This window comes from Lepisma saccharinum, chromosome 7 (genome assembly GCF_977018435.1).
Source record: "Lepisma saccharinum chromosome 7, izLepSacc3.1, whole genome shotgun sequence".
NCBI classification, from domain to species: domain Eukaryota; kingdom Metazoa; phylum Arthropoda; class Insecta; order Zygentoma; family Lepismatidae; genus Lepisma; species Lepisma saccharinum.
The window spans coordinates 45,631,113-45,648,490 of record NC_139235.1 but is presented as its reverse complement, the minus strand read 5'-3'; the positions used below and the strand labels follow the sequence as shown (position 1 = coordinate 45,648,490).

Below are 17,378 nucleotides of genomic sequence, written 5' to 3'. Positions count from 1 at the left end.
TGCATCGTTCGTAGTATAGGGCAGTTGATTGACGTGCCAACAACAGCATTTTGTAGTCAACTGAACATGGCGCAGTTTGTGCCAGATAAAGTGTTTTTGCGGGGTGTTCTGCTTCATTACTTTAACATGCAGAAAAGTGCTACCGAAAGTCATCGTATTTTGGTGGAAGTGTATGGTGACCATGCGCTAGCTAAGCGAACGTGTCAGAAGTGGTTTGCACAGTTTAGAAGTGGTGATTTTGGCCTGGAAGACCAAGAGTGACCTGGACAGCCCAAAAAATTTGAAGACGAAGAATTGAGAGCATTGCTCGATCAGGATTCGTGTCAAACGCAGGAAGAACTTGCAGAAGCATTAGACGTTAATCAAACAACAGTTTCCAAATGCCTCGAAGCCATGGGAATGATTCAAAAGATGTCACATTGGGTTTCACATGAATTGAAAGACAAAGACGTTGAAAGACAAAAAAACATTTGCGAATTGCTGCTTCAAAGACAGAAAAGAAAGGGGTTTTTGCATCGCATTGTTACTGGCGATGAGAAGTGGATCCATTACGAGAACCCGAAACGAAAAAAGGCCTGGGTGAAGCCAGGTGAACTAGGTCCATCACAACAGAAACGAGATATTCACTGTGCAAAGGTTATGCTGTGCATATGGTGGGATATGAAAGGTGTGGTGTACTATGTGCTGCTGCAACCGGGTGAAACTATTAATGGAGAACGTTATCGACGACAATTAATGCGTTTGAAGCAAGCTCTGGCCAGGAAACGACCAGAATGGGAGAACAGACATGATAAACTTATTTTACAACATGATAACGCTCGCCCACATGTTGCAAAACTGGTCAAAACCTATTTAGAAAATGTCGGATGGGATGTTTTACCCCACCCGCCGTATTCACCAGACGTTGCTCCTTCGGACTACTACTTGTTCGATTGCATGAATAACGATTTGATTGGACAGTGGTTCACTTCTTCAGAAGATATCGAAAAATGAGTCTCTGACTGGATCGCTTCAAAGGATGAGGACTTCTTTCGCCACGGAATCCGTAACTTGCCTGACAGATGGTCGAAAGTGGTGGCTCGCGATGGACAATATTTTTCTTAAGGTATCTATGTATTTTGTGTTTGAACTACAGCTTGAATGTGTGCGTAAGAACCGCACGAATTAATTCCTAGACCAAATAGTATTTAAAGAAAACTAAATTTACATCATTCTATTGCACGAAATATCTTATTCACATGCAAATAAAATACTATTCTGTGTACATTTGGCTAAACAGGTTTCAGCAAAATGGGAGTAATTTGTGCGGTATGAAGAAACCTCGGAATTAGTGTCTACCTCACCTGCCTAAGAAGCACAGAGCAAAGCCTTATGAGGCAAAGGTCCCAAAATTAGCAACATACAATAGGAATTCTGGAAAAGAGTGGCAAGAAGGATTCACTAAACACAAACTGCCTATGAACTTTAGTGACAACTGATATGAATGTGAGGAAAATTTTTTGGTGTTACAAAAGTGTGTTTCAAGAAATTTTATTTTCAGGACTATCTTAACAAACCTCTAGGAACATGGGAATTAAAAACTGTGTTGCAACAAACTCTCTTGCTTGCCTTTTCTCTATCTATCTAGACAAACTGGGTTATCTCAAATGCTCTATTAATGAAGTTATATCAAGAATTTAACTTTTCATCGAAACAAATTATTATGAGTTTGATGCGTGTGGGAGTTTATTCAACACTCCACGACATCGAATAACTTTGGTTCATGGACAGAGATTCTCGGAATTCATACTGTATTTACATGAGGAAATTAGTTTCCTTATTTGGTGTTTTTGTAGCTCATTTTTATCATCGAACAAAAATTATCTGTCACATTCCTTTGCGATTATTAATATTGCATGGCACTCGAAAAATGGTGGGTGCATTTTAGAATGAACATTAAACACTTGAATTTCAGTCTGCATTCATTCGAAATTCTGTGCATTGGTCAGTTTGTAAATGGTTGTTACACCATCACAAGCATCATTATTCTTTTGTATTTTGTTCAGGTAAGACTTCCAAATGATTGTTTTCAAGTCAACTCTCTCAACAAGAGATGCTAGTGGCAACCCTACCAGATGCCCCTGGAAGTTAGGTCAGAGTGATCACTTGCTGTGTTGGTTTGCATACATTCAGGTAGTGCTTATAGCGCAGAAACTTAGCCCTTACGAACTAACTACCTCTCTAGCCTTCTTAAACCCGAAGGTTCATGGCTGCAGCAACACAGGCCTTCCATCTTTCCCTATCTTGAGCAAGATCTATATATACTCTTTTCCATCCCTACCGATTTCCTTTAGGTCCATCTCAACGTTGTCCCTCCATCTTCGTCTTGGCCTTCCTATGCGTCTCTTACCAGCAGGTTTCCCGACAAGAATCCTGTAAACTCCTCTTTCCTCTCCCATTCGTGCCATATGGCCTGCCCACCTAAGTCTTCTTGATTGAATTATTCTAATAATATCTGGACATGAATACAAATGATGTAGTTCTAGATTATGTAACCTTCTCCACTCACCTGTCTCCTCATCCCTTTTAGGTCCAAATATTTTCCTAAGGATCTTATTTTAAAATACTCTCAATTTATGTTCCACTTTCAATGTAAGGAACCAAGTTTCACACCCATGTAATACTACAGACAAAATTACTGTTTTGTATATTTTAACTTTAGTTTCTTAGATATTAAACGAGAAGACAAAAGTTTATGAAGAGAGAAGTAACATGCATTTCCTGAATTAAGCCTACTTTTTATTTCCTCTTTAATATAATTTTCATTTGTTAATATTAGTCCTAAGTATTTGAATTTGGAAACTGGTTCAAACGAGTTGTTATCAATAATTAGATTTTGATTATTACCTAACACTTGGTTTCGGCCTGTAAGCATATATATGGTTTTCTCTTTGTTAACTTCCAAACCTATCTGTTTAGCAATTTTGAAAAATATTTTAGCATTATTCTTAATTGTATTTATACCATCCCCTAATAAGTCTACATCATCTGCATATGCTAACAACTGAGTAACACCATTTAATTTTAGTCCTTCGTTAGTTTCTTTTACCTTCCTTACAGCATATTCTAAGGCAAAATTAAAGAGCAATGGAGATAATGCATCTCCTTGTTTTAACCCATCATGAATTGTAAATTTGTCAGACACATTAATACCCACACGAATTTTACCTTCTGTTTCACTGGTGCATACTTTTATCATACTAACAAGCTTCTTAGGAATTCCAAACTCTACTAATATATTATATAATTTATCTCTTTTGACCGAATCATATGCTTTTTTGAAATCAATGAATAGCTGATGGACATTTTGATTATATTCCCACTTTTTTTCAAGTGTCTGTCTGATGTGAAAAATTTGATCTGTAGTTGATCTGTTACGTTTAAATCCTCATTGATAATTATTTATAATTTCATTAGCATATGGGGTTAGTCTTGTTAAAAGAATGTTAGATAATATTTTATATGTTGTTAAGAGTAGAGAAATTCCACGGTAATTATTGCAGTTCATTTTATCACCTTTTTTAAACACAGGAACAATTATGGATTCTTTCCACTGTTGAGGGATTTCTTCTTTATTCCATATCAAACAAATTAATTTATGAATTTGACATATTAACGAATTCCCACCATATTTAATTAACTCAGCTGGTATTAAATCAATGCCAGGTGCTTTCTTATTCTTTAGCCTTTTAATAGCATCTTTAACTTCAGTGAAGTTAGGTTCTGGAACTAAAGGTTCTGCTGTGTGCACTTCATTTACTCCTGATTTATCTCCTACATGAACATTTAAAAGGTCATTAAAGTAGTTCTTCCATCTATTTAGAATATCGCTTGGGTCAGCTAGAAAATCACCGTCTTTATCTTTTATCAAGTTTACTTTAGGTTGCCACCCCTTTCTAAATTCATTTACACCTTTATATAAATCTCTGATATTTTTGTTTTTGCTGTTTGTTTCAATTTCGTTAATTTTGCTTTTCAAGTATTCTCTTTTTTTACTTCTAAACGTGCAGTTAACTTCTCGCTTTATTCTATTATAATTGCTTAGATTTGTATCATCAGAGTTATTTAACCACCTAAGTCTAGCCTGATTTCTTATTTCTATTAGATTATGACATTCATTTTGAAACCATGGCTTACTTTTTATTGGTTTATCCTATACTTTCTTTAGCTGTTGATTCTATTGCATTACGTATGTGCTCGCAATTCTTATTTACGTCTGTTTCATTTATATTTTCATCATCATTTAAATCCTGCAAAACATCGAATATATTTGAGAGTTTAATTTGGTAATCTTCCTTAATTCTTTCATCAGCAAATTTTCCTGTATTAAATTTTAGAACTTTTAGATTGTGTTGCTTATGATTTATCACTGCGTGTCTTTCTCTTAATTCAGCAATTACTAAATAATGGTCACTGGCTCAGTCTGCACCTCTATGTGTATAGCCCTTACGAGGTAATGTTTATAAGGAAAAGTTACTAGTTTTTATGATATCTACCAGCACCTAAGTGTTGTTGAAGTTGTTTTGCAAGTAATAATATATATATATATATATATATATATATATATATATATATATATATATATATATATCATTGATATGTGTGTGTGAATTGTCTTTTCAGAATTCAAGTGTGTCACCCTCATCAACACAGATGCAGTTTGATGAACACTCATCGCCCCCAGTATTGAATGCAGAGCCTGAATTTATCAGTTTCTCAGTCAAGCATGAACCCCAAGATGTTCCTCCTCATGAAGAGCCAATTGAAAACACTTTTCAGCCAGAAACACCATCACAAGTTATTAAATCTGAACCAGAGAAGGAGCAAATGAAAGTGGAAGAGTCCATAGGTGTTGCTGGTAGCTCCTTTCACGTATACTTGCGCTCTGGTGCTGGAATGGATGAAGTTTTACCAGAGGATAGTAAATATTTGGATACGAGTGATGACATTTCACAGTTTGGTTCTGTTGCATTCAAAAGTGATGAGAGTGACAACGTTAAAGTAGAACCTGAATGTGTTGAAAAGAGTGAACTTACAATTGAAGATGAAGGTCCATCTGCAGACACAGAAAGGTGAGTGCATGAAGTATTTGTGCTGATTCCCTGTGGTGCATATGTGTTCCATTTGCGAAATGAGTTTAAAAAAATCAATATATGGTGATCTGTACAGATTTAACTGATTAGACTTTATCTTGATATTCAATCAGGACCATAGAGATAAAAATTCTTCAAGACTGAAATGATTCCGGAAACAAAAGCACCCAGAGAATGTCCAATGCCCCCTGTTACATTAAGCAATAGATTATTTGTCAGTTATTAATCATTATTTTGTGGTTCAAATTTAGAATTGTAAAAAGGGTATATAATTATTGTTCCCTTTGCACCATGCAGTGAAGGCATATGGGGTGTGTGGAATTAGGGCCTCACACTTTCTTGATCACGACCAAAGGTGGGGGTGATCAGCACCACACCCTGACTGCCTTTACCCCCCCCCCCTGAGTATCCTCCAGGTATTCACTTTATACGATGCTGGGTGGGTGTGAGAGCCACTTGAAGAGGTAGAAAAAATCTCGATTGTTCCCTGCCAGAGATCGAACCCCAGTTTCTTCCATGGTAGTCAGACACCCTATCGACTGAGCTACAAAGGCTCATTCCAATTTTAGGTGAAACTAGTGCATTAGAATGTCTTCACTATGTGTTTGTGGTAATCACGTGTCTTTCACTTAAAACATTTGCACGTTAGCCCACACCCTTATGTCACATGAAGGTCCCATCATTAGTCCCCAACCATCCAAAATTTCAACTCAGTCTCATTTTCATGTAATAGCCATATGGTGACACCGGATACACCGTTTGGAGATTCATGATACTTAAACTCGCATAGGAAAGAATAAAGAAAATAATAATTCCAACACACACAGACATCAACGAAAGAATAATAATTACCCCTAATGTGATGACATTTAAAGTATGGAACACCCTGTGCCTAATATTATTATGCAAGGAGATCCACAAATGCTTCCCAGGAACCCAGGTCCGCTTTGTAACCAACCCGCTTGAGGATTATCTCCTGTTTTTCCGACAAAGATCTATCAATCGGTCAATGTAGGTAAAGGTGCTACTCTCTTCTTCACAGGTTCCTCTTTAAAAAGGTTAAACAAATCTTTTGCGTATCTTGCGAGTGTGACCACTCTTTTGTGTCGTCTTCGGGATAAGTGTTAATATCTTGGACGAAATTTCGAAATAAAGACCAGCGGTCTTTAGAGGAAACCTCTTCATTAACCATGTGGTTGACGAGAAGAGCGAGTCCTGTCTTCTGTGTTTTTATTCAAAGGAATATTTTAATGTTTAAACAACATCAAAATTTTCTCCCTTCTCTTCTGTACATTACAGTAATATTGAATAGCCAATGTACATGTTCTTGGATTTTATCCCAAACAAAGAAACAATTATAAATGACTCAATTTTCATTGTACATGTCATTATATTCAATTCCACAATATATTCAATGCCAAATCCCAAACCAGTATGCACATGATGGTCACCCTGCTGAAAAATAATATCTTAATTAGCATACATAGGTTGATTTTGTCACCAAAGAGTTTAGGAGCTGAAATTATCTGATGTTAAGCCACATTTGCCTATAAAATGTACTGATAACCTCCAAATGAAACTTTTAATACATAATCTCTCTCTCTCTCTCTCTTTCTTTCTTTCTCTCTCTCTCTCTCTCTCACTCACTCACTCACTCACTCACTCACTCACTCACTCACTCACTCACTCACTCACTCACTCCCTTCCTTCCTTCCTTCCTTCCTTCCTTCCTTCCTTCCTTCCTTCCCTCCTTCCCTCCTTCCCTCCTTCCCTCCTTCCTTCCTTCCTTCCCTTCCCCTCCCCTTCCTTCCCCTCCCCTCCCTCCCTCCCTCCCTCCCTCCAAATAAAGAAGGAGAGAGAGATAAGGAAAGAGAGAGAGAGAGAGAGAGACACTCCTTCTTTCTTTCTCTTATATCTGGGTTTTGTTATTGTTCCCAACATCTGGAACATTCCGAATATTATATACCTATACCTCCCTCCCCCCTAAAAAGACCTGCTTTCCAAAATGTTCAAGCAAACAAATCATTTTTATCAAACTTTTCTTCTTGCTAGAGAATGTATTATCACGGTGTCTTTTACCTCTACCCATAACATACAACTGTTACAATGCAATGTTTGCATTATATAAAGTGGGAACAAATGACATTTTTCATATCTTGGAACCAGCATGAAACTAATCCTGGAACGAGAATAGTCAGTTTTATATGTGCACTCAATTTTTTTCCTGTCATGGCGTTGATTCTTATTTTGTAATTAAATCATGGTTTGTAGCGAGCAGTGTCACACTAGCCAGCCTCCTTGGTGGAGTGGTTAGCATATTGTGCTACGGTGCCAGGGGTCCAAGGTTCGAATCCTGGCGTGAGCATGGATGTTTGTGAGTGTCCATTCATCAATTTCATCATGTCATCACTCATTCCCATGTTTGTAAATTAGCCAAAAGTGGCACAAAAGCACAGTAAAGTAAAGCAAATGAATCAATCAGTGTCACACTAGTTTAAACACACGTAAGATAGGTGTCTTCTGTAAGAACTTTGAGGACATGTAGGCACCACGTTTCACACGAATTATAGTATGTTTCTCCAATTCACTTAAGAATTTTTATATTCTTTACCTTTGTGTTTCGGGGATGAAGAATCAGGCGTGAAAGACTTCACTCTTTTCCTCTCTGGGACTCGAGAGTTAGAACCACCTCAAATGGTTTTCCGTGCTGCACTTCAAACTCTTTGCTTTCCTCCATCCTTTTGTCATAGTAGAAGATGCTAGAATCCCACACAAACAACAGGAATCAAATACATTTAACTTCATGCATTAAGTTACATGTTCATGTTAATTACACTGAAATAGAGCACCAACACAGCCAATTGGCGCAATTCAATGTGCAAGGGCAAACTTCTCCCAAACTAAAAAGATCACTGTTTACTAGTCTGTAACGGGAAAAGGAACGTGCTCTCGATCTTGGTGCAACCACAAGGGAGGTCCTACGAAGTACATGGCAGCTTTGTTCCCTTTGCATTTAGCAGGTCCCCGAGCCACTATCTATAGTAAGTCTAGATGAGAGTTTATAATAGATCTTTTCTTCGTACAATGTGGCAAGTTCTAAAGGTTTGAAATCTTTACAGAACTCATTTCAAACATCACCGTTCACCTATCAGCTCTTATTTTCTATTGTATTATTTGAATTTGATGCATGTTTATGTACTTGTAGTGATTGTTGTATCTGCAAGTTTCTTACAAGAGACATTGTTTCAAAGAATGGTAAGTATGACTTTTTGTATCCTAGATCACTTGTAAATACCATAAAACAAACATCTCTTCCACCTATTTGTATGCTGTACATCTTCACTGTAATGTAAATCCATAATTTTCTCCAAGGTATGCTTTTAACAAAGAGATGAAAGTTCCAGGAGGCGAGGACAAGGTGAAAACAGACTCCAAGGATTAGACCACCATAATGTTTTATGGATTTACAATAGTCAATCATTTCTTAACAGTTTTGCTCCCATAATATCATCAAAGGACCTATGTGGTGAAAATGTCACAGATTCCAATTGCCATGTCCAACTAATCTCTATACAGGGTGTTTCTAAAGGTCGTTTACAGCGCTTGGGAGGTGATTCCTCTCACGAAAACAAGCAAAAAGTGTGAGTTCCATTTTTACGACTGAGGCTTCGTTTCTGAGATAGGAGCCTCGCAAAAGGTGACAAAGTGAACGTCACACCTAACTGGGACGAATACTATCACAGATAGAGAGGCGGTTCCAAGGGAATCATAAAGGAATCGTATGTGCTCAGTCCGGAAGTCACTATGAAAAGTTCACTGCACGCATGCGCAATGAAGTCCTCAAATTAATTGGGGATTTCCAGCAAGAACAATGCATGGAAAGGGTATGTAATGCAGCAAGAGGGACCGTGACAATGAGAAATGCGTTAAAGACAACACATCCCAACCTCAAACATCAAAACATGAGCACGGAACACAAAATCCGAAAAGTTGAGCACGGTTGCATACCCCAGTTATACGCGAGGAATAAGCGGATCATGTCATGTGGCATACGAGAGACACATTACTCCACCAGGAGGAGAGAAAGAAAAACACATTATCAGATGATTGCAACAACGTGTATTTTTACACGCGACAACTACGTAATACAGAGGTTATTCAGCGTATATTTGACCAAATGCGATTCCTCCCCCCTGCACTCAGAATGAACTCACCCAACCTTGGTCAGGCATGTTTGTCAGTGTAGTGTGTGAGCTTTAAAAGAGTGGTTGTGTTTTCTCACTGGGCCAAAAATCCCGCCCAAACTGAGCCGCTTTTTGGGAGGAGTGCGTTGTATAACTTTCCAAGTGTTTGCATTTTCTCGCTTGGCCGAAAATGCTGCCAAAACAGTTGCTTTTGGGAAGGTTATGTTGTAGCCTTTTATGACGCAAAGTTCAGTGTGTCAATGATCAGGAAGTAGTGTAAGAGCAAGAGTTGTGACGTTAGTTTGACTTTATTCAAGAATGTGATTGCCAAGTATAAGGATTGCATGGCCCTAGCATTCGGTTCTCCAACAAAGGGGACGAGAACACGTCCGTGCACAAAAGCTACCAACAGTATGCAGGTGCAAGATGCAGTTAACAGTTTCCAAAGACATATTTAGATGATTTTCCATCTGTCTTTGGGTCGGTGGATTCTCTTGCATGCCCATTCTGCGAAGTTTCGCCTGCATACTGGTGGTGGCTTGTGTGCACGGCCGTGTTCTCGTCCCCTTTGTTGGAGAACCGAACGCTGGGGCCATGCAATCCTTATACTTGGCAATCACATTCTTGAATAAAGTCAAACTAACGTCACAATTCTTGCTCTTACACTACTTCCTGATCATTGACACACTGAACTTTGCATCATAAAAGGCTACAACATAACCTTCCCAAAGCAACTGTTTTGGCAGCATTTTCGGCCAAGCGAGAGAATGCAAACACTTGGAAAGTTATACAATGCACTCCTCCCAAAAAGCGGCTCAGTTTGGGCGGGATTTTTGGCCCAGTGAGAAAACACAACCACTCTTTTACAGCTCACACACTACACTGACAAACATGCCTGACCAAGGTTGGGTGAGTTCATTCTGAGTGCAGGGGGGAGGAATCGCGTTTGGTCAAATATACGCTGAACAACCTCTGTATCCCCTTCCCCCCACACACAACAAACAACAAATGCTACAATGTCTTACGCACAGACAGTGCGTGTCACTGTACACCAACTGAAGATGTCACTTTCACCACACAAAGGGGGTGGCGAGCAATACCAAGAGTGCTTTCACTGGGATTTGCCGAGGGCGATAATCACAGACGATTTTCAAAATGTCTGCCATTCACTTCTACGCAGAGATGACAGCGATGAATCAAGGATTGTTGAGGACGAGCAAACAATCCAGGTGTATCTGCTACCGTCGCGGCGGTGACGTTGATGCGAGCAACGAGGTCCTCAGCTGATGTGACAGGTGCGTCGTATACGAGGGTTTTCATTTCTCCCCAGTAGAAAAAATTGAGAGGGTTGAGATCTGGCGACCTCGGTGGCCAAGGCTCATCCCTACCAATGAATCTTTTACGATACATGTCATGCAGTAAATGTTGTACATTACGATCGAAATGAGCTGGTGCCCCATCGTGTTTGTACCACATTTCTTGCTGAAGTGACAAAGGTACGGTCTCCATCAGTTCAGACAGAACCTCACTAAGAAATGCATGATACGTTCGACCATTCAGGTGAACAGGGAGAATGTATGGTCCAATTAAATGATCATATACTATCCCGCACCACACATTCACTGAAAACCTGTGCTGGTGATGGGCCACAAAAAGTGCATGTAGGTTGTTAAAGTCCCAGACATGACTGTTTCTACTATTGAAGACATCCATCCTGGTGAAAATGGCTTCATCTGTCCACAATACCTTTGCCCAGAAGTGTCTGTCTTACGCACTGTCTGTACGTAAGATATTGTAGCATTTGTTGTTTGTTGTGTGTGGGGGGGGGGGGGGGGGAAGGGGATATTATGTAGTTGTCGCGTGTAAAAATACACGTTGTCGCAATCATCTGATAATGTGTTTTTCTTTCTCTCCTCCTGGTGGAGTAATGTGTCTCTCGTATGCCACATGACATGATCCGCTTATTCCTCACGTGTAACTGGGGTATGCAACCGTGCTCAACTTTTCGGATTTTGTGTTCCGTGCTCATGTTTTGATGTTTGTGGTTGGGATGTGTTGTCTTTAACGCATTTCTCATTGTCACGGTCCCTCTTGCTGCATTACATACCCTTTCCATGCATTGTTCTTGCTGGAAATCCCCAATTCCTTTGAGGACTCCATTGCACATGCGTGCAGTGAACTTTTCATAGTGACTTCCGGACTGAGCACATACAATTCCTTTATGATTCCCTTGGAACCGCCTCTCTATCTGTGATAGTATTCGTCCCAGTTAGGTGTGACGTTCACTTTGTCACCTTTTGCGAGGCTCCTATCTCAGAAACGAAGCCTCAGTCATAAAAATGGAACTCACATTTTTTGCTTGTTTTCGTGAGAGGAATCACCTCCCAAGCGTTGTAAACGACCTTTAGAAACACCCTGTATATATAGAGCTTAGGACATCACACTTTAAACCTTTCATATCCAATAGCCAGAGGGGAACAATTCTTAAATATAAGGATACTGACATATCTGTCATAAAAATAACAAATGAAACAAAATAATAACCAATTATGTTGGTATGAGATTCACGAAGATTATTTATTGAATGTAACATTTTTGGTGTGTCAGCACTTAGGCTATTTTGCACCCATCACATGACATGGGATCCATCCTCTTATCTAAAATATAACTAATAACACAAATGTAATTTCGGAGACTAAAATATTCTGACTTCATTTAAAAGTTGAGGCTGTAAAAGGGAACTATGAAGGTTATACTGGCTGTAGGTCAAAACTCCAGAGCTTCATTAGTACTCGTTACCCTATGTGCATGAAGTGGACTTAAAACAACAATTCAGTTCAACAAAAACCGGAAGTCAACCCAGCATTGAAGCAATGAGTTCTCAAGCAGCAGATTGTAGTAGAGGCCACCGAAATTAATGAAACATCTACAAGTAAGTTTCACAGGAAAAATGTAGTAACTCGCCTACTATTCCCCAAACATGAATAACATTAATAATAATACAGATTCTGCAAAGGAAATTTTTTCCTTACTTTTTTTTTCATTTTATTTCGGCATTTATGAAAATGCAATACTAACACAATCCAGTCATAGTGTTTGTTTAAAATAATAACATTTTCTCAAAATTTTTAAGAGGACCTCTTGATGGCGCAGTGGTTGCGTCGTCGCCTTGTAATCAAGGGGTCCCGGGTTCGATACCCAGTTGAATCCCACTTTAAACTGTAGGTTCAGTCCCGATTAGCCTTACTGTGCATAAAGTGGACTTAAAACACCAACTCAATCAATCAATCAAAATTTTTAAATTTGATTTGGTAATTCATTAAATAGTCAATCTTTAAGTCTGTCCCCCTTCAACCTGTTCTTCAAGCATTATGGACGGGTCACGAAACCACTCGAATGGAAGAATATTTGGGGTTTCTTGAATTTTTTAAGTCTAGTGTTAAGTATTGGGATTTTGTGTGACTATACTGGTACTGGGGGCAACCTCACCATCTCAGGATTTCAGAGTGAAATAATTTATGAACCTTACTGTTTTCCTGGGAACCTGTAATTTAAAAGCATGCTTGTCATTGTTGGAATGAGGCTACCTATTGAAGATGATCATTTCCTATAGAAGTTTGAGAGCCAGTGTACCTGGAGAAATATAATCAATGCTGAAGGAGGGATGTCACCTTAGCGGTTCTTGAGAAGGCGAGGAAGTCTCATTGTTGCTGTTTATCTTAGAGATATCAGATGCTGAAAAGAAAATTTTATTTCTCTCTCCTTTAAGTTTGTTGATGATTCGATTTGCTTTTGCTATGTTTAATATAATATGAGTTAAAGTTATTGTTAATTGTGTGCATAAGTGTGTTGATTACTCTGAATAGAGGATTATTAAAATAGCAACTGTGTTTGAAATGTGTTATTTGGAATCCACATTGTTGTATCTTGCTATGTGTGCATGGAAATTCAACACGAACTGGTGTTTTCTTACATGCATGGGAGGTAGTGTAAATTAATGTGTTCCCCTCCCCCACAGAAAGCCCTGAGAAACCCTATTAAGGGGAGAGACCTACACTGTTTTCAACCTTAGGACCTTTACATGAAAGCCGGTAGGTGTGTGCCACCACAAAAGAATATTCATTGGCTCGTGTCCTTATTAGAACATACAAATATAGAGTAAAAATTAAATACTAGCAATAGCCGACCTCCATGGCAGAGTGGTTAGTACAATGTACTATTATGCTAGGGGCCTCCCCTCTGGTGTAAATACCAGTCTGGTCATGGAACTTCTTTGTGAGTGTTCTTTCATCAATTTCAACACATCATCACTGATTCTCAACTTCGCAATTATCCAAAAGTGTCAGAAAAGCAAAGTAAAATAATCCAAATCAATCTGTCAATTAAATACTAACATTTTCTTCTTAAAGAGCTCCTGGTCTGTTGAGAAAACATGACATATTCTGTTGGGTATTGCATGGTACTTGGAGATACTTTTAAAGCAGGGACGACACCAGAGTTTTTTGATTGGGTGGGCATAAGTTCTATATTGATACCTTTGTGTGGGCACTATAAATGTAAGACCTTATATGTTCTTTACATATACGAATCTCCCCCCTCTCTGATTCTCTATTTCCTTTTCTTATTTTTCTCTACTTTTTAATGCCTTCTTCTTTCTTTGTCAGTTTTTTACCTCTCTCTCACTTTGTTTAGTTCCATTCTTGATATTTCTCTCTTAATTAATACACACATATACAGGGTGGGTCAAAAGTCGCAATACACCTAAATAAAAGAAGCCACTGTGGGTATAGGTGTCAGTGAGTGTTGGATATGCATGTTGGGGGTGGGGGAAAACTTTATGATGAGGTTGATCTTGACGCCCGCCATCTTGAAGTCCGCCATCTTGGATTCAACTTCATTTTTTTAAATGGGAAGGGTGTCGTGTGACACATAATTTTAGGCTAGAATTTTGTCAGGAATTAAATGGTGTTGTCCATTTTGACGTATCTTTATTCGTGTAGGAGTTACAAAGGTTTCTTTTTTCAAGTTTTGAAAAGTGGCACACTTTACATGATGTGTTCGATGTGGCCTCCTTCATGCTGGACAGTCATTTCCATTCTCTTCTGCCACTCCATATGCACACGTAACAGGACATCTGGTGTAATAGCCGCACATGCATCAATGATCCGCTGTTCCAGGTGGCGAAGATCATCGATTTTGACCGCATACACCATGGCTTTGAGGTAGCCCCATAGGTCCCCAAAGTCCAGGGGAGTGAGATCGGGGGATCTTGCAGGCCACTCCACTGGACCTCGACGGCCAATCCAGCGCTGTGGAAACTGTTCGTTGAGTAATCCATGTACCTGCAGACCGTAGTGAGGTGGTGTCCCGTCGTGCTGAAACCATAAGGGGAAGTCACCATCCTCCGTCGCTACGGATGGGAACACCAGCTCCTCCAACATCTCTTTGTAGCTGTCGGCATTCAAATTGTTGTGGATGAACACAGGACCAATGACCCGTGTTCCCCAGATCCCGCACCACACCATGACTTTGGTATGTCCAACCATCTTGGATGGATAAGTCCAATGTGGGTTACTGTCTGACCAATAGACTTTGGTATGTCCAACCATCTTGGATGGATAAGTCCAGTGTGGGTTACTGTCTGACCAATAACGCAGGTTCTGCTTGTTAACCTCGCCGTTAACGTAAAAGTTAGCTTCGTCCGTAAAGAGCACATTCTGGGCGAACTGTGGGTTATCTGCAAGCTGTGCTGTTGCCTATTCCGCAAACTGAAGCCGGCGGTCAGGATCGTCTTCAGAAAGGTGGTGTAATAACTGCATCTTGAATGGATGAAAATGATGTGTGTTCAAGATCCGGCGTATGCAGCATCTGCCAACACCAGTCACATGAGACATGCTACGCACACTCCTTGTGGGACTGAGGGCGAAGCTACCTAACACGGCGATGGTTGTCGCCTCATCTGTTGATGAACGTGGCCTCCCAGACTGTGGCGTATCTTTCACACTCCCTGTGGCAGTGAACCGGGACAGCAGTGATGCAACTGTGGCGTGGGAAATTGGATGTCGGTCTGGATGGCGAGCGTTGAAATCGGCTGCAATGGTGCGAGAACTTCTTTCCCCTGATATTAGGATGATCTCAACCCGTTCAGCGTCGCTTAGTTTCATGTTGTCCTGTCAACCTGCAACGAAGAGAAAACCTTTGTAACTCCTATACGAATAAAGATACGTCAAAATGGACAACACCATTTAATTCCTGACAAAATTCTAGCCTAAAATTATGTTTCACACGACCCCCTTCCCATTTAAAAAAATGAAGTTGAATCCAAGATGGCGGCCGTCAAGATCAACCTCATCATAAAGTTTTCCCCCACCCCCAACACGCATATCCAACACTCACTGACACCTATACCCACAGTGGCTTCTTTTATTTAGGTGTATTGCGACTTTTGACCCACCCTGTACATACATATATAGTGTTGAATCCAGCCACTTTCTTCCCGGGGAGGGTCATGAAAACTTCACACAAGAATGTCATAGGTATCAAATAATAAAACTAATGAAACAATACTAATATTTTAGAATTGCCCTTACCTCTGATATGTAATTAAATTAAATTAAATTAACCGTGATTAGGCATAACTACCTAGTATTTTAAGAATGATATTATAAAAATCAATAAAATAATAGTGTCATTCCACGCGAAGTCACCAGAGCAGGTTGCTTCATAGTCATGGATTTTCTTCATGCTTTTTTTACTCATAGATATTTGGTCCAATATGACAATATGCAATATTAGACTGGTCCAACAAATATTTTGACAGTTATAATTTTTTAGATTTTCAGAAATAGGTTTGGAGTAACGAATGCACCATGTGGCACAAAACATGTCTTATCTTGTAAACTTTGTGGAGTATTTTGATGATTTAGGTATTGTTGGAGAGGAGAAGAAAAGTCCTAACAAAAAATGACTATATTACCACTCTTACCTGCTCATAATGTAGAAAAATCTTTAAATTAAGTAATATGTAGTGATGAAAGAAACACTACATTTTGGGTAATTGTTTGGTTGGGAATCCCAAGTTTTACCACAATGAAAATTGTTATACAGCTTAATTAATACATGTCAAACATAATATTATAAAATCAGAAAGGTAATATTTTTCATAGTAAAACTATCACAGGTTTCATTATAGGGTGTACGAACCAATTTTCCACTGGCATACATCTATATTTTTGACAAATTGCCCTAAAACCCTCACAAATTTCCACTAATATGAGTACACACAGAATATTGTTAGAAATGTTGAATAAGTGGGAGAAGCATTACTATGATGATGTTCATCCACTTTTAGTTCAAGGGACCCCCCCCCCCCCTTTCCATGTAGGGCTGCCTTGACGGGGCAAAGGGGCTTAGTAGGGAGGCCATTATCATCTCATCTTTTCATTCATTCTTCACATCCATATTTCACGTTTTCACCATTCAATCACGTCATTCATCTCCATCCCGTTGACCTCCCTATAACTAAGGGTCCTGCTAGAGGAGACAACCTCGATAAAAAATACCCTATCCCAAGGTGTTTGTTGCACGTGCCGATGGGACAGTGTTGGTTCAGGGGTAGTTGCAGTCGTGAACGTGGCAGCAGAAATGTAGGCTTGGTCCTTGTGTAGCCTTTATTTTGGGGGGTAGACCTTCCTAGACATAGAGGGCATGTCGAGGTGACAATTTATGGACCCTCCTATAAAAATCATTTTTGTATATGGGTACAAAAACATCTCAAAGGGGGGAAAACCCCCAAAACAAGCGCTGCCTTCAAGCCCACTTAATTTATTGGAAAAGATAAGTAACACCACAACAGTGCCACATTATCTCGTAATTAGTATAGTTCAGAAGACCGATAGTAACGATGAATCTGAAACAACAAAGAAACATGGAGCTGCTACATTGAAGGACTTGTCACAGTTTCTTATCAAGAAACAACTAGACTACGCCGCTGGTTCAGACATACCAAAAATAAAAAAGCTGAGAAACGGGAGTCTACTTATCTGATTCACCACTGGAATCT

The 17,378-nt window shown here is 39.4% G+C and overlaps 1 protein-coding gene across 1 annotated transcript in view; it reads left to right on the top strand.

Annotated features, from left to right (window-relative positions):
- The window catches only part of LOC145990453 (uncharacterized), a 94,103-nt gene that overhangs the window by 14,903 nt on the left and 61,822 nt on the right, over positions 1-17,378 (top strand). The window contains exon 2 of the mRNA XM_083126146.1: positions 4,663-5,111. Within this exon, the coding sequence (XP_082982272.1) occupies positions 4,663-5,111 (449 nt within the window). The remainder of the gene's footprint in view (positions 1-4,662; positions 5,112-17,378) is intronic.